The 24,123-nt window shown below is 49.5% G+C and overlaps 1 protein-coding gene across 1 annotated transcript in view; it reads right to left on the bottom strand.

Moving 5' to 3' along the window:
• The window catches only part of POLRMT (RNA polymerase mitochondrial), a 77,468-nt gene that overhangs the window by 47,474 nt on the left and 5,871 nt on the right, over positions 1 to 24,123 (bottom strand). Inside the window, 6 exon segments of the mRNA XM_029613590.1 lie at positions 7,648 to 7,770; positions 8,071 to 8,859; positions 9,147 to 9,386; positions 9,727 to 9,897; positions 21,240 to 21,407; positions 21,647 to 21,796. Coding sequence (XP_029469450.1) covers positions 7,648 to 7,770; positions 8,071 to 8,859; positions 9,147 to 9,386; positions 9,727 to 9,897; positions 21,240 to 21,407; positions 21,647 to 21,796 — 1,641 coding nt within the window.

Here is a 24,123-nt window from a genome sequence, read left to right as displayed (position 1 = left end):
TGACACGGCTGACGTTTCTCCCATGACGCTGTGGGACTGCCTAAAGGCAGTACTTCGCGGTAAACTTATAGCCCGTGGGGCATATTTAAAAAAAACAACGCAATAAAGTCAAAACAGACACGCTACAACTTTTACATAGTTTAGGCTTACGACATCAGCGTTCAGGCACTCCCTTCTTACTGGAGGAGATGGACACATTGAGGGCCCAGCTGGAAAAATTAGAAACCGCTCATATAGCACATAAGCTAACAATTACAAGACAATTATATTATGAAGGGGGAAACAAAGCGGGAAAACTATTAGCCAGAAAGCTTAAGTCTCAACAACTGCAGAATAATATCATTAAAATAAAGGATGAGAGCGGTAATATGCTCACCTCCAATACAGAAATCAGGAAGAGATTTATCAGATTTTACTCTGCGTTATACACAGCTGAAGCACAGATTGAATTGGAAAAGATAGATTCTTATTTAGACCAAATCAAGCTCCCGGTCCTATCCCCGTCCATTCAAGAATCTTTAGATCGTCACATCTCCCCGGCTGAAGTTACCTGGGCTATAAAAAATTTGAAAATGGGGAAATCCCCGGGGCTAGATGGGTTTACTGCTGCCTTTTATAAAAAGTTTAGTGGTTTGCTCTCCCCCCTCTTAGTAATCTTTTTAATGGCCTTCAGGGTGAGTTGTCCCTTTCCACAACCGCCAATTTAGCTGGGGTGACTATTTTAGCGAAACCTGGTCGGGACCCTACTAATTGTGGTTCTTATCGACCTATTTCGCTTATAAACTTGGATATGAAAATATTAGCGAAGATATTGGCGAACAGGCTAAATAATTATCTCCCTCAAATTATTCATTCGGATCAATCGGGGTTTATCCCAGGCCGCATGGCGTCAGACAATGTTAGAAAAATCATCAATCTCATAGGTCTGGCACGTGCGGAGCGTATTCCCCTGGCTCTTTTGGCAATCGATGCTGAGAAGGCTTTTGACATGGTCCATTGGCCTTTTCTGTTCCAAACAATGAAGGCTTTCCAGATTGGTGAGAAATTTATCCGATGGGTAATGAAACTGTATGAGGCGCCTCAAGCATGCTTGAAAATTAATGGGGGTTATTCCTCTCCTTTTCATGTAGAACGGGGCACTCGTCAGGGGTGCCCTCTATCTCCCCTATTATTTGCCCTCTTTCTAGAGCCTTTTACCCACCATGTTAGGGCTAATACACAGATCTATGGCCTGGGAGTAGGGTCCTTTTACTCTAAAATGTCACTTTTCGCGGATGACATCCTGTTCACCATTACTAACCCCAAGGCCTCTCTAGCGGCACTTATGGCAGAGATGAAATCCTTCAGTGAGGTGTCCGGTTTCAAGGTGAATTGGGATAAATCTGAATTGCTAAATATAACCTTACCTGTCTCGCTAGTGGATGAGCTTAAAAAATCACATCCATTTAAATGGGCTAAAGGGAAATTGAAATACTTGGGTATTTACATTGGGTGTCACTCAGATCTCTTTCGGCTTAATTATCCCCCCCTGTTACTGAAGATTTATAGAGAGCTGGAGGAATGGGATCGCTATCATATCTCTTGGTTGGGACGCTTGGCCATTATAAAAATGAACATTCTACCCAGACTTCTGTACCTTTTCCAGACCTTGCCCTTGGTGGTGCCTACTAGATTGCTTGCTAAATGGCAAGGCAGGCTGTTTAAATTCTTGTGGCAGGCTAAACAGCCCAGGATTAAAAGGACACTTTTATACTTCTCTAAATCACAAGGCGGATTGGGGATGCCATACTTACTGGGATACCATGGTGCGGCACATTTAAAGGCAGCAGTGGATTGGCATAATTCTCAATTAGTAAAGCCATGGGTGCAACTAGAACAGGAGCTGGTGGGTGATCTCCCCTTAACCGCTCTTCTGTGGCAACCCAGCTCAACCTGGAGTCCACGGCCTTCCCTACCTGAGACTGTACTAGCGACGATGGCCGTGTAGAACAGATGGCGGAACAAGTTGGTGACTAACCGAGCTGTCTTTTCTAGTACGCATTTGTTCCACCACCAAGCTTTCTCACATGCTAGCCAACCACAAAGGGCGTCTCGATGGAAGTCGATGGGCATTACCAAGGTGGCACACATGTGGGACCCGGGGGGTTTTGTCTCATTTCCTATCCTACAAGACCGTTATCATGTGGACTCACGAGACCATTACTTTTATTTACAAACGCGTCATTTTCTGACCCACACACTTCAGGTGGGAACTAGCCCCATGAACACGTCTCCTTTTGAAGCTTTGTGCCTGCAGGCCTCTAAGGTTCGTCGGCATATTTCACAACTTTATGCTATAAAATGGGTGGCCCCTCAACTCCTGCATTACATATTACTGCGTGGGAAAGGGATTTGGGAGTTTCGTGGACGTTGGATGAATGGAAACGTCTCTCTTATTCGATGGGGAAGGGTCTGATATCCGCCGCCCACATAGAAAATGGGTACAAGATGCTATTTCGGTGGCACTGGACTCCGGCTCGACTGCATCGCATTCACCCAGCCCTATCACCACTGTGTTGGAAACTGTGCCAGGGTGTTGGTACCTTTTTTCATTTGTGGTGGGAATGTCCCAAATTACAATCTTTCTGGTCCTCTATGTCAGCTTGGTTAACTGAAGTTTTGGGACGGCCAATCTCTCTTACTTCTACCCAGGCATTACTCAATAAAGACAATTCCGACTACTCAAGACACCAAAATATTTTTATTAAATACACAGTGACTGTCGCGAGAGGGGCTCTTGCCCGAGTATGGAAAGATCCACTGATGCCTTGTATTCAGGACATACAAAAACTTATGATAACGACCCATACTCTGGGGGAAATAACAGCGTATAAACACAAAACCTTGTCCAAATTTAAGAAAATTTGGTTTCTCTATGAAAAATGGAAACTTTCTGCTACTATATCTTAGGAGATGAGGCCCAGTTAGGATTATGTGATATGAGATTCCTCATTTCTGCAAATTTATAATGGTGATCAATATATATGGATTACATGAGAAGTTCGGGGGGGAGAGGGGAGGGGCTTTACAGGATTTTATGCATAAAACTGTAATCTGGCTTATTTGTTTATGTAATGTGTGCTACGGTGGGAACCATGTATGAAGTTTCTTACCGTTTTGACTGTATATCCTACGCTGGTACAATACTTTGTATGTTTTCGTTCTGCCAGTTAATAAAAAACTTATAAATAAAAAAAAAAAAATATAGGGCCCTGACGAAGAAGATTTGGAAGATGACTCAGACGCAGGGACCCGTCCAAGGACAGATTCACGAGGTCCGCAAACCAAGGCCAGCACAGCCACTCTGGAGCCACGAGAATCACTTGTCCCGGTTGAAGTTCTATCCTCCTGATGACCTTGCCCACCAGCGGCCAAGGAGGGAACACGTAAAGGAGAACATCGTGCAGCCAAGGGACCACCAGTGCATCAACTCCCTCCGTGCCGTAATCTCTTCTGCGACTGAAAAAGCACGGCGCCTTGGCATTTACATGGGTCGCCATCAGGTCCACATGAGGTTTGTCCCACCTGCAAGATATCAGGCACATGGCGGTTTCAGACAGCTCCCATTCCCCTGGGTCTAGCTGTTGACAGCTGAGGAAATCCGCTTGAACGCTGGTCAGTCCCGCAATGTGTGCTGCTCCGCCCAGGACATCAGCATCTCCGCTTCGAGAGCTACAAGACGACTCCTGGTTCCTCCCTGCCGTTTGATATAGGCTAATGTCGTCGCATTGTCCGACAAGACTCTGACCGCCTGATTGTGCAGGAGGGGGAGGAAGCTCTCTAAAGCCAGCTGAACAGACCTCATCTTGAAACGACTGATCGACCAAGAAGCCTCCACCAGCGACTACTGTCCATGAACCAACAGAGTGACATACTGCTCCCCAGCCGGAAAGGCTGTCATCGGTCATCACCACCATCCAAGATCTCCAGATTCACCCCTCGCTCCAAATGGCCCTGGGCAAGCCACCACGAAAGACTGGACTTGGCAACGTCAGTAAGCAGTAGCGGAAGGTGGAATTGCTCCGACAGCGGATTCCAGTAGGACAACGCAGTTTGTAAAGGTCTCATACGTGGAAAGGCCCACGGGACTGGCTCTAAGGTTGATGTCATGGAACCAAGAACTTGCAAGTAATCCCAGATCTTGAGCATCAAGGCTCGCAACAGATTCCGGACTTGGCTGCGCAATTTGAGAATCCTGTCCTCGGAGAGGAAGACCTTGCCCATCTGGGTATCGAATTGCGCTCCCAAATCCAGGACCAGGGAAGGGGGGGCAAGATGGCTCTTGGCGAGGTTGACCATCCAGCCCAGGGACCTCAGGCGGCATAAAACCACATCCATTGCCTGTGAGCATAGGTCCGACGACTTTGCTCAGATGAGACAATTGTCCAGATAAGGATGTACCAGAATCCCCTCCTTCCTTAGGGCCGCCACTACCACCACCATAACTTTGATGAAAGTCCGTGGAGCCCTGGCAAGCCCAAAAGGTAGAGCACAAAACTGGAAATGTTGCCCCAGAATCATAAATCTGAGGAATCTCTGATGGTCCTGGCAGATCCTGATGTGAAGATAGGATTCTGTCAGATCTAGGGATGCCAGGTATTCGCCCTTCCATACTGCTGCAATGACCGAGCGGAGCATATCCATCCGAAAATGGGGCACCTTGAGAGCCACGATCACCTTCTTTAAATCCAGGATGGGCCGAAAGATTCCCTCCTTCTTTGGGACGACAAAGTTAATGGAGTAACGTTCCGCCCTGTGTTCTGACTGAGGAATGGGAACGATGGCCCCCAGACGTCAGAGTGACAAAGGGTCTAGTGAACGACAAACTCTTTTTCTGGAGACCAGCAAGGGGACACCAGAAACAGGATTCGGAGCGGTCGAGCAAATTCTAATGTGTAGCCGTGTTCTATTACGCTGAGAACCCGACGTGATCTTGACCCACTCCTTGTAAAAGAGAGTCAGCCGACCCCCTATGACAGGATCCGCGGAGTGGGTCGACCACAACTTACTGGGCAGACTTGGCCCTGCTGGGCCCCCGTCCGGAGCCATCCCTGGCTGTTCGACGTCCGCGGTAGGCCTGCGACCAAGACTGGAACCTCCCTGAGGCTTGTCTTTGTCCCGCGCGCTGAGCCCTGCTCTGTCGAAAATGCCTTTGACTATGAAAGCAAGAGCGGGTGGAGGAGAAGGCTTTCTGTCCTTTTGGCTTATTCTCCGGGAGCTTATGGACCTTATCATCGCCCAGATACTTGATTAACTGCTCCAGGTCTTTCCCGAATAGGAGCCTGCCCTTGAATGGGAGTGCACCCAGCTGAGCCTTGGAAGCAACGTCTGCTGCCCAATTCTTTAGCCACAGAAGAGTCTGAGCAGACACTGCATGCACCATCGTGCATGAAAAAGTGCAAAGCAGATTACAGAGCACTATCCGCACCATAAACCACTGCCACTTCTAATCACTCTGCCTGTTTCGCCTCTGGAGAAGCAAGGTCCTTTGCACTCTGCAATTGCTGCACCCAGGGTAGGCTTGCCCACATTATATAACTGCTACAGACTGTAGCACAAATGCCCAGGGGAGAAACAAAAAATTCTTTTTGCTCTCCAATTTGTGATCCTTAAGATCTTTCAAAGCCGCTGCTCCTGCCGCCAGAATGGTTGTCCGCTTGATAACCGCTGAAACAGATGCATCCACCTTAGGAAGCCTTAGCAGTTCCAAAACGTCCTCGGGCAAAAGATACAGCTTGTCCATTGCCCTGCTGACTTTAGCCCTGTCTCAGGAGTATCCCACTCCTGGAGCAGTAGCTGTTTCACATTGGCATGCAGGGGGAAGGTCTTAGCAGGCCCGCGCAAGCCCGCTAGGATGGGATCCACCACGTCCAGGCTCAGCTCCGAGAGTGACTCCGCAATTCCTAGCTCCATTAGGACTTGAGGAATCAAAGGCACTAATTTGTCACGCTGAAATAAGTGGACTACGTTAGGGTCATCCTCCTCCACAGAAGGCAATTAGTCAGGCCCGGAGCACCTGAGGGCAGAGGGGGGTCCACCGGCCCCTTCCCCGGGTCCAAGGCTTCAGAAGAGACATCCCGGGTGAAACCCCGTGCCATGGGGCTCTGAACACGGACTCTAGTCGCTGTATCTTCCTTCCTGGCCTCTTGCCAGGAGTACCAGTGGACCTCTTGAGGTTGGAAGCTCCCCTCTTGTGAGCAGAGCTGGCAAGAAAAGCCTGGTGCATCAACAGTATAAATTCTGGGGAGAAGGCCGTAGGATCCACAGAATTCCCCTTTGGGGAATCGGGGTCCTCTCCCTAGAGCTCCCCCAGGGCCCCTTGGGCCACAGCAGGGAGGAATTAGCGGGAGAAAGCGCCAGGGGAAGATCCCTTCCATGCCACGAAAAGCGTTAAAAATGGCCGCCATTCCCGCACCAAGGGGGAACAGGTCAGCCGGGAGCTCCTGAGCAGTGAGCAACCTCCCAATGCTCAGCTGCTGTGAAACTGCCGCCGCGGGCGCGCCAGAAGAGCCCTCCCCTCCAGGGAGGCAACGGTTGCAGCAGATGGACAATGCGCAGCTGGAAAGCTTCACCGCAGCGTGAGCACCGGCTCTTGCAAGGCATGCTGCCCTAGATTAATTGCGGGGCAGGCGCCAGCAGCCGCAGGAGGGGGGAGGAAGAAACTCAATCGGGAGAAAAAAGCCCACCAACCTCTCTCTGAAATGTCCCCAGGGCTCAAGTCTCAGCAATTGGTCTCTGCCGCACAGCCTCAGTTAACACTGCCCATCCATTTCCCTTTCATGGAGGAGTTGTTTTTTTTTTAAAAACTTTATCAGGAGAGCTAAACAGGCACCCCAGAGAAAGAAAGGAGCAGAAAGGAGGCAAGAGAAGGGATACTTCTCTGAAGTAATAGCAGAGGCTGCAGGAGACCGTTGCAGAAGGAGGGAGGGAGCTGGACCATCAGCTGTCATCCCACTGGCAGACACAGGAGCAAATTTTGGGGTTCCCAGCCCCTGTTTGTCCAATACCTACAACCAGGGAGGATGGTCTCACCAGGACCTGACTACTCCCTGGGAGGCCAATAACAGGAAAATACTATGTTCCCTTTTTTTTTTTTTTTTTTTTTTTTTTTTTTTAAGCTTGGGATCAGAACCGCAGGTTTTGCACCACCTCCATCTGCTGGAGACAGAGAAATACTGAGAAGCAGCAGGTGGCAAACCGGGTTAAGAGGCAGTGCCTGTGAAACTTTGTCTTCAACTGCTGGAAAGGCGGCAAAACCCAGGGGTCTGGACGACCTGGGTACGTACAGGGAAAGTGACTTGTCCAAGGTCACAAGGAGCAACAGTGGAACTTGAACATTGATTTCCCCGGTTAGTAGCCTGCTGTTCTAATCACTAGGCTACTCCTCCACCCCTTGAATAACCCCACACTGCATTCCATTTGCCAGCCTTCCCCTCTATAGTGAGTAACCCCAAAATACACCACTGCCCACTCCACTGCAATTATAATCCCAGGGCACAGTCCAGTCCTTTCCCCACTATCTGTGAGCCCAGAAAACCATTCCCTGTATAAATACCAGATGACATCCCGGCACCACCAGACCCATACATAAAGCCTCAGCTCACGCACCTGGTGCACTGGAAAATGGGAAATATATTTGGCTGGATCAGGTGACCTTAATGCCTTTGCGATTTCCATGCAGCATGCCAGCGCCTGCCAGGGCTCATCAGTACTCATCCACCACTTTCGTCCCTGGAGGTCAGAGAACCAGAATCAGAAACCAACCCCCAGACAGGCCCCCTCCTCTCTTCACATTCTGAGAACAGCCAAAACAATCAGGTTCTCATACGAAACATACAAGGGCTACATCTTGGGTGCATCTGCATGCACTATCATCCGCCTGGGATCCGCACAGAGGGCTAGAAATACAAGCACTATTCTGAGCAAGTCATCTGTGTACTTATGCAAAAGATTAGACCCATGCTACTCAGAACCGGCAGAAAAATCTGTACAGCACAACTGGTGAAAGACAGGACCCAGAGAAGCACCTACCGTCAACGGGTAATCCGCTGAATCCAGTATGTCCTCTATGATTTCATTGGCATACTGCAACCTCTGCTGCAGAGAGCTCCTCTTCTTCAGCCCAGTCAGGTTGATGAGGTGGATCTTCAGCCAGTTGAGCCCGTGTTCCCCCAGTGGTTTACCCTCTGCAAAAAGCAAGATGGCCCGGGTGACATCATTGCCCAAGTGGTTGAAGTAAGGTGGGCACGGGTAGGTGCGGCCCCGGAAGTCCATGTTGTGGGGGAACCAAAAGACTTGGTTGCGCATGTGATTGGCGATGGAAAGCTTGTACAGGGCGTCCATGCGTAGGCTGTACATCTCTGCCATCTTCTTCCTGCACTGTGCCATTTCCCGCTTCAGGACACTCTTATCCCAGGAAGACTGGCCTTCCTCCAGGTGGGGCTTGGGCATATCAGGTGCCTCGGAGAGGGGAGGTGGGATGTCCAGCTTCTCGTTGCCCTTGTCATTAAAGATGGAAATTATAATGTCCAGGACCCGCTGGTTGATCTTCCAGGCACAGTTGCTCAGCTGGTTCAGTGCATCCAGTACCGGGTGCAGCTGGCTCGTGGGACATTTCTCCAACAGCAGCTGGTGTTGGATGGCTCCCTCCACATACCGCATCAGTTTGGAAGGAGTGAGAATGTAGGCACCAAAACGGGGTGAGGTCCAAGGCACTGGTGGACACAGCATGGGCATGACAAAGGCATCAAAGGTCAACGAGCTCTCAGCAGCATCAGACAGGATCTGGGTGAGGATCGGGTGGGGTTTAATGAAGCCAATCTGTGAGGGGAGAAGTGGGAGGAAAAAGGCAGAACATCAGCAGAACAAGATCAGGATCCCAACTCCTGAGAATGGCAGAGAGCAGGCGCCTCTTCGCACATTCTACCAATGCTCTCTGGGCAGTTGCAGTGTTGAACAAGGGCAGCCAAAGAAGCATAAAGGCCTGAACTCTGACTGGTTGCAACAGTGAGCACCATTACCTTACTCAGCTATTGGAGAAAAGTAAAGAGAAGCAGAAAAAGAAGAGAAGAGGCCTGGGTGCCTCACTTGGGGGACGAAGAACTCACCTGGCGGTTGCTGCGGAAGGAATACATATGGTAGAGCACAGGGATAAGTTTCTGCTCCAAGCTGCTGCTCAGAATATTCTTCTGCACCCTGATCCCCTGCACCATGAGGTCCACCAGGTGTGTCCCCAGCTGCACCAGGATGACATGGGGCCAAGGCGAGTCATTACTGGTTAAGGAGGGGCCCGATGCCATTTCTGCCTCCAGCTTCTCCCAGTACTCTCGGGGCAGATAATTATCCAACTAGAAAAGCAAAAGGAGGAAGAGGACACCAGGCCTCCTGTTATTCAGGCATCACCTCTCCAGCCCTGCCTCGTCTCCATCATCTCCGTTATGCAAATTTCCCAGTGGAATGGTGTTCATCTCCAACTTGCCACAGAGCCTGATGCCAATCTGCATAAGATACCAACATTAACCCTCTGCTACCCAGGGGCTTCCAATTCCAATTCTAGTGCACTTTACCAGCCTAAACGAAAAGGCAACAACAGACTGGTGGAAAAGGGGCCCCTGCTTACCCTTTTACCTTCCCATACAGTGCAGAGACATGAATGCTTACGAGGCAGACCTCGATGTGGCCCCTCACCTGCGAGTCTTTAGCAAGTAGCTGCAGATAAGAATTGTAAATGGTCTGAATCTTGTCCACCATCTGGTAATGCATCCTTCTGCGGATAGCACATCTGCTGTAGATCTTGGCTCCCAACTCCCTTGCTATAATCAACAGCGATTCCCCTTTGGGGGGCAAGTTGGAGAGACTCTGGAAGGGCAAGCATTTAAAAAGACAAAAAAAAAATCAGTGTTTTCCAGCAAAAACAGCCAGGAGAAGGTTACATACAGCAGCACTGCAAAAGGAAAACTGGCTCTTACCTACTAATTTTTGTTCCTGAAGTACCACAGATCAGTCCAGACAAGTGGGTTTATGCATCCCTATCAGCAGATGGAGGCAAAGAACTAAAAACTTTGAGGCACTGCCTCATAACCAAGAGTGCCACCTGCAGTCCCTCAGTATTGATCTGTAGCCAAGCCAACTATAAAGTAACAACTCAACAATCCCCTAAATGAGAGCGAACACCAAAGCCAAAGGTTGAAGCCCACCCAAACAGAAAAACCACAAATCAACCCAAGGGGCTAACCACAAACTGGCAAACTTCTTTAGGTTCTGTATATATACATTCTGACAGCTCTTATCAGTAAGCAAGCCAGAACACAGACTTGCAGTAACGGTCTTGAGAAAATTAAGGGGGTGGGTCTTTGGACTGACCTGTGGTACTTCGGGAACAAAAAGTAGCAGGTAAGAACCTAATTTCTTTTCCTGTTCGTACCCCAGAACAGTCCAGAAAAGTGGGATGTACCAAAGCACCCCTATACTGGGCGGGCCCACGAAAGACCCCATCTCAACACACTTTCGCCAAAGGTCGGCTCTCCTGGAGCCTGAATATCTAAGTAACAGCAAGAAAAAGTGTGAAGAGAAGACTACACCACTGCTCTACAAATCTCCTGCGGCGACACTAATTGACACTCGGCCCAGGATGCTACCTGTGCTCTAGCAGAGTGCATATGCAACCCATCTGGAATTCTTCTCCCCTTATATAAAGGCAGGCTGAAACTATAGCTTTCCTTCAGCCAACGCACTATCGTGCCCTTGGAGGCCTTGCATCCATTTCTGGCATCTCCAAACAATACAAACAAATGATCTGACCACCGAAAACTGCGTGTGACCTTTGCCTCTGGCAACTCAGCAGATCAATTCAAGAAGACAGGAGCTCCTCATTCTGATTCAGGTGAAACAGAAATACCAACTTAGTCAGGAACAAAGGTACTGAACGCAAAGAAACACCCTTGTCCGAAATCTTCAAAAACGGTTCCCTACAGGACAAAGCCTGCAGCTACGAGATCCTTCTGAACGAAAAAATTGCCACCAAAAAATACCGCCTTCAGCGTGAGGTCCTTTAATGATGCCTTCCTCAACGACTCAAAACGGAGGCCCACAAAGCACCTGCAAGACCAAATTTAAACTCCATGCTGGATCCAATCTATGCACTGGCGGCCACAGATTCTTGACCCCCTTCAAAAACCTCATAACATCCGGACTTGAGGCCAATAACCTTTTCCTGGGAGTATACCTCTGAGACACCCCAAGGCTGCCACCTGAACCTGCAAGGAATTGTAAACTAAGCCTTTGAAAATTTATTTATTTAGATAATTTTGATATACCGATACTCAAGACTAGTGTCTTATCGTACCGGTTTACATTGAAACAAGGGGTAACCAATTAACTAGGAAGATAAAGTTACAATGAACAGGGGATTTACAGAGTGGGAGAGTAGAGAGCAAAAGCATACGATTAACATAATAGATTATAACGTAACTAAGTGTATCATAACAAAGTTTAACATAGGAACTTCAGAGTATCCTTTTTGTTGCAAGCGCTGCTCTGGAAAGTCAAGTTGCGAGACAAAAGTGATCTGCCCAATCCTAGAAAATAAGACCTTGCTTTAACAGACCATGCAAATGTGCAATCTCAGGGACTTGTCAATTGGGCGCTAAACCAGATCTGTGAACCATGGATGACGCAGCCTCTGCAGCAACCCCAGTAACACCTGGCCTGGATACCTCTTGATGTGCCTAAACATTCAACCTATTTACGGTTATGGAGGGAACACATATAACAGGATCCTTGTCAGCTATGGAAGAACCCGAGCATCTATGCCCTTGGCTGCAACCTATCATCTACAGCTGAAGAAACTTGCTGCCTTGACGCCATCAAATCCAGACGGGGACTGCCTCAATGAGACTGGATAAAGCCGAAGAACTCCTTTAACAGCTCCCATTCTCCCAGGTCCAACTGGTACCTAAGATACCGCAACATGTGAAGCAGCTATCCCCTGAAAATGTCACTCCGCCCAGGCAAAAAGGTCCCGGGATCCTTGGGCAACCACACGACTCTTCATTCCCGCTTGCCGATTGATATAAGTCACCTTGTCACATTGTCCGAAAACACACTGACCATTCAACCTTGGACTTGTGGAAGGAATTCCACCAACGCTCCACACACTGCTCTCGTTTTCAAGCGATTGATAAACCAAGATGCTTCTGCTGGAAACCACAGTCCTTGTGCCAGCCTTTCTTGACAGATTGCCTCCCAACTCTTGAGGTTGGCATCTGTGATCCCTATAACCCAGTCCAGAACCTCAAGGCCCATCCCTTTCTCCAAACTGGGCCAACACAGCCACCACGAGACACTGAATATGGAAGTACCCTGCAGCAGTAAAGGCCGATGAAACTCCTCTGACAGCAGATTCCAGCGAGACAGCAACACCTCCTGTAGAGGGCATACATGGGCAAACGCCCATGGAACCAAATTCAATGTAGATGCCATTGAACTCAGGACCTGAAGATAATCCAAAGCCCTGGGCACTGGCATCCGCAAAATCCGGGATTGTAACTTTCAAATCCTCTCCGAGGTGAGAAACACTCTGCCGAGCTGAGTATCGAACTTTGTTCCCAAATATTCCAGCATCTGGGTGAGGCTCAGATGACTCTTCACCAAATTCACCACCCAGCTCAAGAACCACAACATATCCATCACTGTGCACATAGACTGCCGGCATACCTCCTCCGATTTCCCTTGGATAAGCCAGTCATCTGGCAGAAAACTGCTGCCACCACCACCATCACCTTTGTGAATGTGCGAGGTACAGTCACCAAACCGAACAGGAGGGCCCGAAACTGGAAAAGTTACCCCAGAGCCATAACATAAAGAAACTTTGATGTTCTTCCCGAATAGGTATGTGCAGATAGGCTTCCATCAAGTCCAGCAAGGCCCAAAAATTCCATGAGACAAACTGCCACCATCACCATCTGCAATGTTGCCATATGGAAAAACAGGGAACTCGCAGTATCTCATTTCACCTTTTGCAGATCGAGGGTGGGATGAAAGGCTCCTTCCTTTATTGGCACAACACAATAAATCAAGTACTTCCCGTGACCGCGCTTCCCTGGCCGCTACCGGTACTATCATGCCAGCAACTGAAGGTGACATGTCCTGAATTGCCGCTTGCTTGCCTTGGACATTGCAATGATGCACCACAAAAGCTTCCGTGAATGGGGCGAAAAAATTCTAAAGCATAGTCATCCATTATTACCTCTAGGACCCATTGGTCCAAGGTAATCCTGCTCCACTCTTCGTAAAACTGTGATATATGGCCTTCCACTGCCAACTCGAGAGAGTGGACCAGCCTGGCTTCATTGTGAATCCTTACCGCCGCCGGCCCCCTAGTCAGAATGGTGCCTACTGGAACCCTGGTTCTGCCCCAAAGACCGTGCAAAACCCTTATTGGGACAAAAATCGCTGCAACTCCTGAAACCTAGATTGAGGCAGAAAAGACTTCCTGACTATCAACTTATCCTCCCAGCAGCTTATTCCCTTTAGACTCCCCCAAAACATTCATCAATTTTCCTTTGTTAAAAGGAAAGATTACAGAGCTGCAACCACAGCAGACATCGCACTGAGACCGCCATGGCCATATTTCTGGCCAAAGTCCAGCTCAAGTCATAAAGCATGTCAGCCTCATCTACAATCCTGGCCATTAACCCCAGCATCTGCTGAAGTCTTTTCCTGAGACTTCTGGACCCAGCATGAACAGGCCTTCTGCATCAGATCGCTGCTCACAGGCTCAGCGCCGAGACTTCGAACATCCTCTCCCGATGAATCTCTAAGCTTACAGTCTTGTGCGTCCTTTAATGCTGCCAACCCACAACCAGAATGTTCGACTTCTTAGTGATCGCAGGGACTGAAGAATGCACCTTCAGCAATACCAGCAGCTGCAGGATATCCTCCGTGAGGGGATACAGTTTTGCTTTGGCTCTAGCCACCTTGGGGCTCACCTTTGGAAGTCCCATTCCTGGTTCACCAGTTCAGTGATCTTTTTAGGGAAAGGAAAGACTTTTGGTGGCCCTGGAGTCCAACTAACACCCGATCCACCCCTTCATTGTCAGACTCCTCCTGGACCACCTTAATACCCAGTTCCTTCCGAACATGGGAAGGAAGGGGCCTCAAGACCTCCTTAGGGAACAGACAAACCACGCGTGGGTCATCTCCCTCCATTATAGGGACCTCTTCAGGATCAGCCTGATCAACATCCACTGTGAGATCTGTGGGTCATCCTGATCCACCCCGGACCAAGCCCAAGACCTTTTTCCGGGTCATTGAGGTCCGAATCATCTGAGCCACCAGGCCCCTCAGGATGTCCCCTGTCCCCCAGGAAAGGAGCCCCTCGGCCTCTCTGAAGCAGGACGAGACGGCTGATAGAAATGCCCTTTTATAGCCAGTGCTTTTCCTGGTTAAAAACGGCTTATGCATAAGCAAGACAAATTCTGAGGAAAACTCCACTTTATCCTCTCCTCTGTCCCGCCCAGAGCTCACATCTCATCCCCCCCCCACCCCCGAAGGGATCGCTGGAGACAACAGGGGAGGGGAGTCCCTGGGCTCCCAGGAGTCTCTCACCTTCCGAGCTGTAGCCCTTCTCCTCCCTGACAGGCTGCTTAGGCTCCCAGTATTGATCCTGACAGGGCCTTGGGAACCTCGTTTCCCCCCCGGAGGGCCCCTCCCTTCTAGAAAATAATTGTAGCATAGCGCAGCTGCATTCTGCTGTCCCTGAGCCAGGCCTCCAGCCCGACAAGTTTTCCCACACTGGGAAACCGCTGTCGGTGCCATGTTGTCTCCATGCGGCCAGGCCTGCCGCAGAGGTACAGAGGCTGCGTGATTGCGGCTCGCAGGAGAGGGGAACACGGCTCAGTGCAGCCTCCGGCTCCCCGAGCAGCTCGAAACTGAGAACAGAGGAGCTACACTGTTCCCCCTTCCCTAGCATGTAACACTTTTTTATTTATTTTATTATTTTATTTTTTTTTAAAAGAAACAGCCGCCACAGCAAAGGAAGAAATTCAAGCAAAAAAAAGGAATACTTTCCTGCTGCTGGCAACATCTCTAGGAAGGAGCCTTCAGGGATAAAAGGGAACCGGGACCCCTGACTGTCAGACCACTAGATCTGCTGCGGGCTAAACCTGATCAGCCTGAGGGATGGCCCACGAAGGAACTTAACATCTCAGGGAGCAATTGGAGAAATTACTTACCTGATAATTTTGTTTTCCTTAGTGTAGAGGGATGGACTCAGGACTAATGGGTTATGTGCTCCCCTGCCAGCAGATGGAGACGGAGTCAGGTTTCAAAGCTGACGTCACCCTAGATACACTCCTGCAGTGACCTCAGTCATTCAGTATTCTCTTCAAAAGCCATTGTGGACCTACTATTGAAAAAAACGGAATAAAATTTGGATAAAAATGATTAAAAACTTGATTAAAAAAACAAAACTGATGACCGTAACTGTACTCAACCAAACATAAGCGCTGAATCCCAGCAGTATTATAGATTCCCTGATCTAGGGAAAGGGCAATGACTTACCCGTAACCTCTTAGAATAGAGATTCACCTCTTGGGCGATTCCTTGGCACCATTCTTGAGCACCTGTGGGCGGGATGCAGAGTCCATCTGTCTACACTAAGGAAAATGAAATTATCAGGTAAGCAATTTCTCCATTTCCTAGCGTGTAGCCAGATGGACTAGGGACCAATGGGATGTACAAAAGCTACACCCAAGCAGGGCGGGAAGCTGCCTGTGGTCCAGTTAGCACCGCCCTCACAAAGGCTGCGTCCTCTCGGGCCTGGACGTCCAGGCGATAGAACCTGAAGAAGTTGTGCAAGGAGGACCACGTCGCTGCTCGGCAGATGTCGATGGGAGACAGTAGCTTAGCTTCCGCCTAGGATACTGCCTGGGCCCTAATGGAATGAGCTTTAACCTGAAGGGGGAAAGGCTTCCCTGCCTCTACATAAGCTCCCGTGATCACTTCCTTGATCCAGCGAGTTATAGTAGCTTGCGAAGCTGCTTCGCCTTGTTTCCTTCCACGTGAAGAACAAACAAGCGATCCGTCTTGCGCACCGGTTCTGAACATTCCCGATATCGTACTAAAAGCCTACTGATGTTTAAGTGGCGTAGGAGGTGGTAGTCTTCCGTGTCCTTGAGTCTATCTAGGGACGGTAAGGAAATGGACTGGTTCAGGTGAACTCAGAGTCTACCTTTGGTAAGAAGGAAGGGACACTGCAAAGCTGTAACATATTCCTGGAGTAAACTGGAGGAACGGCTCCCGTCATGACAGCGCCTGAAGTTCAGAGATGAGACGAGCCAAGCATATCACCACAAAGAATTCAGTCTTCAGGGTTAACAGACGTAGAGACAGACTGGGCAATGGCCGAAAGGAAGGCCCTGATAAAAAGTCCAATACTAGATTGAGGTTCCATAGGAATTCAGCCATTTTAAGGGTGGTCGGAGGTGTTTAACCCCTTTTAGGAAACGGGCCAAGTCTGGATGCATAGACAGGCGGGTTCTGTTCACCTCACCCCTGAAACAGAACTGCGCCGCCACCTGGACCTTCAAGGAGTTGAGGTACAACCCTTCGTTCAGGCTGCCCTGTAAAACTTCCAGAATCATGGGGATCTTGGACGTCCGAGGGGGAACCCCGCGTTCCTCGCACCAGGCCTCAAATATTCTCCAGATCCACATGTATGCCAAGGACGTCGAGAGCTTCTGCGCGCAGAGCAAGATGGCGATTACTGCCACCAAATATCCCTGCTTTGTCAGGCGAGCCTTCTCAAAGGCCAGACCGTAAGACAAAACAGAGTTGGGTCCTCATGAAGGATCTTACCTTGTTGGAGAAGGTCCCTGTGCGGAGGGAGGCATAGGCGGGGTCTCCACTAGAAGCCTCCGCATGTCTGCATACCACGGGCGTTTGGGCCAATCCAGGGCAACCTGGATCTTGTGGATGACCTTGCCCAGCAGAGGCCAAGAAGGTAAGGCATATAGTAAATCCTCCTCTGAACAGGTCTGGACAAGGGCATTGATCCCTTGGGAGCGCTGATCTCTTCTGCGACTGAAGAATTGGGGGACCTTCGCATTGTGAGATGTGGCCAGTAGGTCATTGGATGGGAGGCCCCAGTGATCTACCAGGAGCTGGAAGGCTCTGGTCGACAGCTCCCATTCCCCTGAGAAAGTCTGCTCCAACTGTCTTTTCCTGTGATGTGGGAGGCCGAGATCCCTTGTAGATTTAACTCCGCCCATTCCATAAGGTGGCTTTTGGTTCCTTCCTGGTGGTTGATGTAGGGTACCATTGTTGCATTGTCTGACATCACACGGACTGCCTGTCCCTGGAGCCTGTGACTGAATTGCAGACCCGCTAATCTGACAGCTCGGGCTTCCAGGCAGTTTATGTTCCAGCGTGCCTTTTCCAGGGTCCATTGCCCCTGAGTTGTCAACTCCCCACCCTCGAAGACTCGCATCTGTCATGAGGACTAGCCAGTTCGGTGGGAACAGGCTTACACCCTTGCTTAGATGAACTTCCTGTAGCCACCACTGGAGTTGAGAACATACTTCCATCGGCAGATGGAGGCGAATCCAGTAGTCTTGAGACAGTGGGTTCCAACGTGACAGCAGGGAGCGTTGGAGTGGCCGCATGTGTACCCTCGCTCATGGTAATACCTCCAGGGTTGACGCCATGAGGCTGAGGACCTGGAGGTAGCTCCACACCCTGAGGCGTATCATGTCTGTCAACTGCCGCACTTGGCACATCAATTTCCTTATCCTTAAAGGAGGGAGGAAGACTTTGTCCTGCTTGGTGTCGAACCAGACTCCCAGGTACTCTAAGGACCGGGAGAGCTTAAGGCTGCTCTTGTCCATGTTCACCACCCAACTAAGTTCCTGAAACAGGGACCTGACCTTGGTGGTCACCTGGAGGCTCTCTTCTGACGACTTCGCCCAGATCAGCCAGTTGTCTAAATATGGGTGCACCAGGATCCCTTTTTCCTCAGTGCCACCGCCACAACTACCATAATTTTGGAGAATGTTCTGGGGGCGGTTGCCAGGCAGAAGGGCAACGTCCGGAACTGATAATGGCGGCCCAGCTCCACAAAGCATAGGAAACACTGCTGGTCTTGAAGGATTGGGATATGCAGGTAGGCAGGCCTCCAAGAGGTCCAGGGAGGTTAAGAACTCTCCTGGTTGTATGGCCAATATGATGAAGTGGAGAGTTTCCATGCGGAAGTGGATTATTCGCAGATGACAACTGACGCTCTTGAGGTCCAGGATGCGGCGAAATGAACCCTTCTTCTTGGGAATAATGAAACAGATGGAATAACGCCCCATATTTTCCCAGGACTAGGTACCAGGGTTATAGCCCTCAAACTGAGGAGCCTTATCAATGTGGATTCCACTGCCAGTTTCTTGTGCTGGGAGTGGCAAGATGACATCATGAACGTGTCCCGAGGGATGCTGCAAAACTCCCAAGCGTTTCCTTCTTGTATGATATCCAGTACCCATTTGTCCGACGTGATCTCAACCCACCACTGATAGAAGAGGGATAGTCAGCCCCTTATCTCCTTGTCCCGTGGTTGGGCCGGCCAAATGTCATTGTGAAGTTCGGGTTGAACATGAGCCCAAACCAGTTCCTCTTTTTGATTGTCAGCTCTGAAAGGACTGAGACCTTCCAGAGGGCCGAGATGTCTAAAATGACGAGTTTCTGTACGGCCGGAAGTGCTGGTTGCCCCTAACCCGACCCCTCATTGGCGAGGGGGCGCTGCAACCTCTTCTTATTTTCCGGTAGCCAAGGCACTGCAGATTCACCCCATTTATTGGCTAGCTTTTCCAATTCGCTTCCGAATAGGAGGGAACCTTAAAGGGCATCTTTGTGAGGTTTGCCTTAGAGGTTGCATCCACTGAAGAATTTCGTAGTTATAGCTGTCTTCTGGCTGCCACCATTGAGGCTACTCCTCTGGCCAAGGTGCACACTAAGTCAGAGCTTTCATCCGCCAGGAAGGCCATGGCGGGCTCCAACACCTCTCTGGAATGCACCCCTGAGCTATCTGCCTCTCTTGAGAGAAGCAGACACGAGCAAGCCACCAGGGCACAATAGGAAGCGATCTGCAGTGTCACGTCAAAGGCTTGCTTAAGGATGGACTCCAGCTGCTTATCGTGCGTATCCTTCAAGGCCGCTCCTCCTCTACTGGGATAGTTGTTTGCTTTGAAATGGCACAGACCAGGGCATTCACTTTTGGAAAACGCAGGCGTTCTTTGGCCACAGAGTCCAGAGAACAAGGCCTCCATGGCCCGACCTCCTTTAAAGCTGGCTTCTGGGGCTTCCCACGCCTGGTCAATCAACTCCTGGATGGCTTCCAGCATCGGGAAATAGCAAGAGGCTTTCCGTAGACACCAGGATGGGATTCTTCTTTTGGTTCCGACATAGGGTCCCATGCCGGGAACTCCCAGAGTCTTCAGGGTCTAGGAGACCAGGGCCGGCAATTCATCTCTGTGGAAAAACCAAAGCATGGTCCAGTAGGGCTCCAGGCCTGGAGGGATTTCCCCGTCCTCCAACAAGCCTGCAACCTCTTCATCGTCCATGGTGTCTGGGTCCCTGTCAGGGATACCCTTGGTGAGGCGAGGCATGTCCCAAGGCATACTGATAGGGCTGGAAGGACAAGGCCTTCCCAGCTGGGGCTCAGACCGGGCAGGGGGAGCAGCTAACTGCTCCTGGACAACGACTTGACGGCCCGGAAAGAATTCCACCCAAGAAAAGGTCGCCGGGTCCATACCTAGCCCAGGAAGAACTGGGGTAGGCGCTGCTGAACTGCCCTCTCCTGAGGAGGACGCAGCCCCAGAATTGCACAATTCCGGGGTGCTACCAGATAGGGTCGTGGTTGACCCATCCTCCGACTGGGAGGGGCTGGGCTTGGAGAAGTTCTGAGAGTCCAGCCCTCCCTGGGTTTCCTCACAGTGCTGACACAGGAAGGAATCTAGATCAGACTGTGCAGCCCTAATATGGCACGCAGCACAAAGAGTGTTGCTTGTGCTTCTTTGTTGCCGGAGCCATAATTCACTATAGGCTGTGCGTTCAGCCGGCTAGCGCGCACAAATCCATCTGGACACGAGTAAGTATAAGCGTAGGGTTATGCCGCAGGTATTCGCAGAGGAGTGCGAGCACTTATGCGCGCATTAGGCACACAAGACCGGCTCTCGCCGCGTGTACCGACGGTCAACTGGGGAAAATGGCACTGCTGTGGCCTGCCACATAAAGAGCCCACTGAGCCTGAAGTGGGGCCTAGACCATCGGGGGGCCGCTCAACCCGCTCTGAAACCCCTTTCCCTATCGGGATCAGGTACGTCGTCAGTATGGCGCACCGTACAAGACCGGAGGAAAGACTTACCGAAGCCCTTCCACGTCTCTGAAACAGAGGAGTTCTTCTTTACTTACCTGGGCTCAGCGCTTACCAGCTGAGTACAGAGACTGTCTCTGGCTGCAGGAGGGGGAGAGGGCTTAGGCCTTCACCGCCGCACTTGGCTTCGGCACACGCTGCCTTTCAGCTGCTTCAGCAGCAAAGTTCATGCTGGGAACTGGATAGAGGCTCACCTCTGAGGGATCTCGGAAATCGCCTCAGAAATTCTCAACTGGGGAAGGGACCTTTAGGTATCACCGCAGGAAAGCAGGACTCGATCTTTCTCCAATTTAAAGGTAAAGGTAAAATTTTCTTCTTTGAGCTAGTACTGCAATCCTGCTAAACACCGCTGCTGGTGTGGGGATAGCACGTCCACATCTGCTAGGAGACGGAGAGATACTGAATGGCTGAGCTCACTGCAGGGTGACTTCTGCTTTGAAACCCGACTCAGTCTACAACTGCTAGCAGGGGAGCACATAACCCATTGGTCCTGAGTCCGTCTGGCTACACGCTAGGAAATTCTAACTTCTCGTCTTCTGTCCCTTCTTTCTTAACTGCAGGCTTGCCTCTCTACCATCTGCTGGAGACAGAGAAATATAGAGAGTCTGCAGGTGGCACTCATTAATGTAGCAGTGCCTCAAAGTTTTTAGTTCTCTTCCTCCATCTGCTGGTAGGGATGCAAAACCCACATGTCTGGACCTCTCTGGGGTACGAACAGGAACAGGCAGATAGAGGGAAACACTCGATGAAAGAGCAGTACAAAGAGAAGGTCAAAGAAATGTGTCACCTGAAGCATGAGTTCCACGTATTCCCTCTCATCTAGAACACAGAGGAAAGGATACAGATTCATACGCAGGGAACGTGGGGTTAAAGCCGCCATCCGAACTTTGGATTCCCTCAGGGACTGGAGAAGGGACTGCCGCCAATGGGAACGCAGTGCATTCAACAGCTCTCTCTGAAGAGAGAAAGCAAAGCAATGAGACAAGCCCTTCATTCCCAACAAATCAAATAGAACAGTACCAACCAACAGCAGCTTTCATCCCTTAATGCAACACAATAATACCCCTTCAGATCCCCTTCCCTCGAAGGGAGCAAGCCAGGGGTCCTCACACACCTACTGTACTCATTAAAAATAAAAGTCCCTTCTGCTGTTTTACAGTAACACTACTTCCAAATGCAGCTAGGGGCACTCACCGCTTTCACCTGCTGCTCTGTCAGGGGTTTGATGGCTTCTACAGAATCAATGGTGATGGTGTCGGCTTTCTCCAACTCCAGCTGACTGTGGAATCTTTCTTGCAGATTGTGCAGGGGGAAATCCATCTTCTGATAGGACACTGATTGCTCCTGAAAAAGAGGAGCACTGTGAGCAAGACTCAGCCACCGGGCAGCAGAAAGCCCTCCCAAGTCTGGAGGCCACATTTCATTTCATTTAAAAAGATTTATTAATCGCTTAACACAAATGGCCTAAGCGATATACAAAATAACATACATAATATTAAAAAAAATCATAAAAATACACAGAAACGTAAATCAAACAAATTTGACAAAAACAAAACAAATAAGATCATAATAACAATAAAAAATAGAAATTACTGTCACATTTAAATATGAAGTCTGATGACATTCACTTCATTGCATTACTCTTCTAACCAGAAGCAGATAACATGACTACTACTCAGAATCTGGCTACTGATCTGGAGGCAGAACGCCCTCTAAAACAATGTTTCTCAACCCAGTCCTTCGGGCACACCTAACCAATCAGGTTTTCAGGATATCCCCAATGAATATGCACGAGACAGATTTGCATGCACCTCTTCCACTGTATGCAAATCTCTCTCATGCATCTTTTCATCGTGGATATCCTGAATACCTGACTGGCTAGGTATTCCCCCAAGGAGTGAGTTAAGAAGCAATGCTCTAAAACAAGGAAACAACATTGCTGTTCAATAATGAAATCTGGTAGCCACCATCAGTTCCTCTGGCTACTACTGGCCACTGGATTTCTATCAATCTGACGGGGGAGCCTCAGGGATGTCCCAGCCACATTCCTGTCAACAGTTACAGCCTAGTATGCATTAAACTACCTTGGTCAAATTAAACCTAATCTGAAATCAGTTTTATACTGAAGAATGAACAGTCTTCAGTCACCTGGAATGCTCATCGAGATATGTGCGCCATATACTACAGGCACTGAAAGATGCACGCTGTGCCAGTAACGATGTTAATGTGATATGTTTAATCACCAGATATCCTATTAATTATTAAACCTGACATCTAGCAGGCCTAAGGAGAAAAAGAAAGGGAAAGGAAAATTGGTTCTTGCCTGCTAATTTTCATTCCTGGACTACTACAGATTAGTCCAGAGGCATGGGGTTTTCATCCCTACCAGCAGATGGCGACAAACTTTATTGACACTCTGCTACTTAAGAAAATGAGTCACCTGAGGTCCCTTCAGTATGACCTGTACCCAAGCCAAGATGAGATAAAACATAAACCAAATTTTAAAACCCCTCCAAAGTGAGCAGAGGAAAGAACGAGTTCTCCCAACCAACTGGAGCGCTTTTGTCTAGAGATGACTGAAGAATCCCAGACCGAAAAACAAGTGCTGTACTATCTACCCATAAGAGTCACTGAAACACTGAATGGTCTTTCCAGAGAAGGCAGGGTCTCTGGATTGATCTGTGGTATTCCAGGAACGAAAGTTAACAGTTAAGAACCAATTTTCCTTTCCTGTTCTACTCCAGATCAGTCCAGACGCATGGGACGTTCCCAAGCTCCGCTAAACTGGGCGGAAATCTGGAAGACCCACTCACAGGACAGTGTCTCCAAAACCAGCCACTTCTGGTGCCCGAACATCCAGCAGGTAATGCTTTATCAAAGTGTTTAGAGAAGACACTCTCTGTTAGGGAAGTGGGGGGGGGGGGGGGGGGGGGGGGGGGGGGGGGGGGGGGGGGAGAGGTTGGACCACCGTGCACACCAAGGAAATTAATTAAGAGGACTCCTGTGTAAAGAAAAAGAGTACAAAACTTACCCCAAGTGAAAGGAGATTGGTACTTTTTGAATTACCTAAGTTCTGTTTGCAAGTTTCAGAATAATTGAAACTAAGACAAGTTCTTACACAGATCCTCCTAAGTATATCTTTTTTTTTTACATATGATCCATCCAAAGAAAGAAAAATATTCACAAAATCTATTAAGATTACAAAGGAACCACAGGTGCCACTTTCATCTGCTGGAGTCAGAGTAATACTGAAGGGACGCAGAGGGCGCTCCAACCTATAAAAGGAGCCGTCCTTACAAATTTGCTTTGACTCCATCTGCTGGAAGGGGGACATAATCCACTGTCCGGACTGATCCGGGTACGTACAGGGAACACCAATATGCTTCTCTAAAAATGTACGCTCTCCTGCATCATGCGCAAATACCAAGTGGAAGTCAGACCTCTTATTGAGAAAGCCCTACTCAGAGAGCCTCCCTCAGCAAGGCCCACACTTACATCATTGGTTTTCAACCACTGGTCTATGGCAGCATTTTTGCTGGTCCACAGAGCAGTGGTGATTCAGGAAAGAGAAAGCCAGACTTGCGCTGCAACTTTCCCTGCTGCACGGTACCCTCCAAGACCTCCATGCCAGCAGCAACTCCCCCTAACTCCCCTCCCTACCCCCTGCCCCT

Source organism: Rhinatrema bivittatum, chromosome 8, assembly GCF_901001135.1.
Source record: "Rhinatrema bivittatum chromosome 8, aRhiBiv1.1, whole genome shotgun sequence".
Taxonomy (NCBI): Eukaryota; Metazoa; Chordata; class Amphibia; order Gymnophiona; family Rhinatrematidae; genus Rhinatrema; species Rhinatrema bivittatum.
The sequence above is the reverse complement of the archived record's forward strand: the minus strand, read 5'-3'. Positions and strand labels throughout refer to the sequence as shown.